The 1,736-nt window shown below is 35.6% G+C and overlaps 1 protein-coding gene across 1 annotated transcript; it reads right to left on the bottom strand.

Moving 5' to 3' along the window:
- LOC143257697 (zinc finger BED domain-containing protein 5-like) lies at positions 1 to 502 on the bottom strand. Its single transcript, XM_076516738.1, has 2 exons — positions 425 to 502; positions 1 to 273 (listed from the first exon to the last, which is right to left on the bottom strand). Exons 1-2 carry the CDS (start codon positions 500 to 502, stop codon positions 1 to 3), a joined length of 351 nt encoding a protein of 116 aa, XP_076372853.1.
- Between the last annotated feature and the right edge of the window lie 1,234 nt (positions 503 to 1,736).

Here is a 1,736-nt window from a genome sequence, read left to right as displayed (position 1 = left end):
TCACAGTGCATCAAAAGTTTTGCTTCGTATGAGTGCCTGCAATCGTCCATAACAACCGGATATAGAGTGACCACCACCGGTGCCAACGCACTTAGTCCAGTGTAAGTTGTTTTCACATATAAAAGTGTCAAGAATCTCAAACAAGTCTTGACCCTTCGTACCTGCAGTGATACTTTTACAAAAGAGAAGGTCTTCCACAACTTTGTCATCATCCACGAGCCGTGTGTTGTAGATCAAATGAGCATCTTTGTTACTGTCTGTTGCTTCATGAAGCTGTAACCCGAATTTTTTTCCATTTCATTTTTCCAATTAAATGATCGTTGAGGTCTTCAGTCATGTGTTGGATTATACGATTGACAGTATTGTTGGATAAAGGCACCTTTGAAAGCAGTCTTCCCTCAGATTCACCAACCATAATATTCACCTTATCAACTGCAGCCAGTAAAATCAGTTTTTCTGCAATGGTGTGAAGCTTTTTACATCTCGCAGCTCTATATACCATCTTGTAGGATGCTAACAAAGCATTGCTTGGTACTGATGCTTGTTTCAAAATTGTACCATTTTCTTCTTTCAATTCTTTTAATTTTCTGGTAAAATAATCATGGGATTTACTAGCCACGTTAGGATAATTGGTCTCTAAGTGGCGTTTTAGTTTACTTGGAAGCATGCACTCTGGAGCCAATACTTTTAGACATTATACACATTGTGGACACTCTTCATGATTGACATATACCGAAGTAAAACCAAAATCTAGAAAACTATCATCGTATTTCCCTATTATTGCAACTGGTCTGTGATTCTCCAACATTTTCTTCACTCCTACACTTCTTATTAATGTTCAAAAATTTTTCATTTTTATGTACAAGGGCTGTCTTCCCTCTAGTTTTACACTGCTAAATTAGGGATGGGCATATAGCCCTCATGTAGTTTCGCGCGATATTAAAAAAACAAACTAAATGAATAACATCTGGATGTGTGTTTATATTCAGGCTGTAAAGGAGATACACCACATCCATAAACTTTGAAACTATAACAGTTATATCACGTTGCCACCTAGATGAAAATAGTTTTGACATAACGTCAGAATATGCAAATTTGTTTCACGAATATTCCACCTAAAAGCTAGATACGGACCATGATCTAACACAGGATCCTCCAAATTGCATACAAACAGTCAGTGGTTTGACAAAGATTCGCTATCTGTGTGTACTGTTATTCCACTTCTGGTATGTATACTCAACACTTTTCTATGTATATACATCTATAAGTGAAATGGGAGAAGTGTTTTTCCTTTTTGTCAAATGGTTTTTGCAAGAAGACAAGTGAGATTAGGTGGAGGTTGATACGTCTTAAAATCTTCAAGATAAAAGGACAAGATCGTGTCCCCCCCACTAAATTTTGAAATGTCCGCCACTGATTCTACTAAATGTTTTATAAACTTGGAATCTGAATATTTTGATAAAGAAGGAACGTTTCACTTAGTTAAATCAGTGTTGTCTGGTATTAACTCAGTGAAACGTCATGTTTTTTCTTAATAAAAAACCTTGACGATATTAGTTCGTTTTCTGATTTCTAGTTAAGTAAGTTTTAATATACTTCGGTTTAGTGTACTAAACTTTTTACGCTTCAGATATTTGTTTGAATCAATAAAAGTAACTGTTTTATAATGCGATCACAATTTCAATTGCTGAGTTCCTTTATTCCAAAACACGTGGTGGAATATAACTATCCACACC

This window comes from Tachypleus tridentatus, chromosome 7, assembly GCF_004210375.1.
Source record: "Tachypleus tridentatus isolate NWPU-2018 chromosome 7, ASM421037v1, whole genome shotgun sequence".
Lineage (NCBI taxonomy): Eukaryota > Metazoa > Arthropoda > Merostomata > Xiphosura > Limulidae > Tachypleus > Tachypleus tridentatus.
Note: the sequence above shows the minus strand (reverse complement) of the source record. Positions and strands in the feature narration are given on the sequence as shown.

What these genes read in the sequence shown, in the direction of transcription:
- LOC143257697 (XM_076516738.1), bottom strand. Translation starts at nt 502, where the DNA reads ATGGTATATAGAGCTGCGAGATGTAAAAAGCTTCACACCATTGCAGAA. An exon ending in TACTGGCTGCAGTTGATAAG is followed by an intron (nt 274 to 424) that starts GTGAATATTATG and finishes TTCGGGTTACAG; the next exon opens with CTTCATGAAGCAACAGACAG.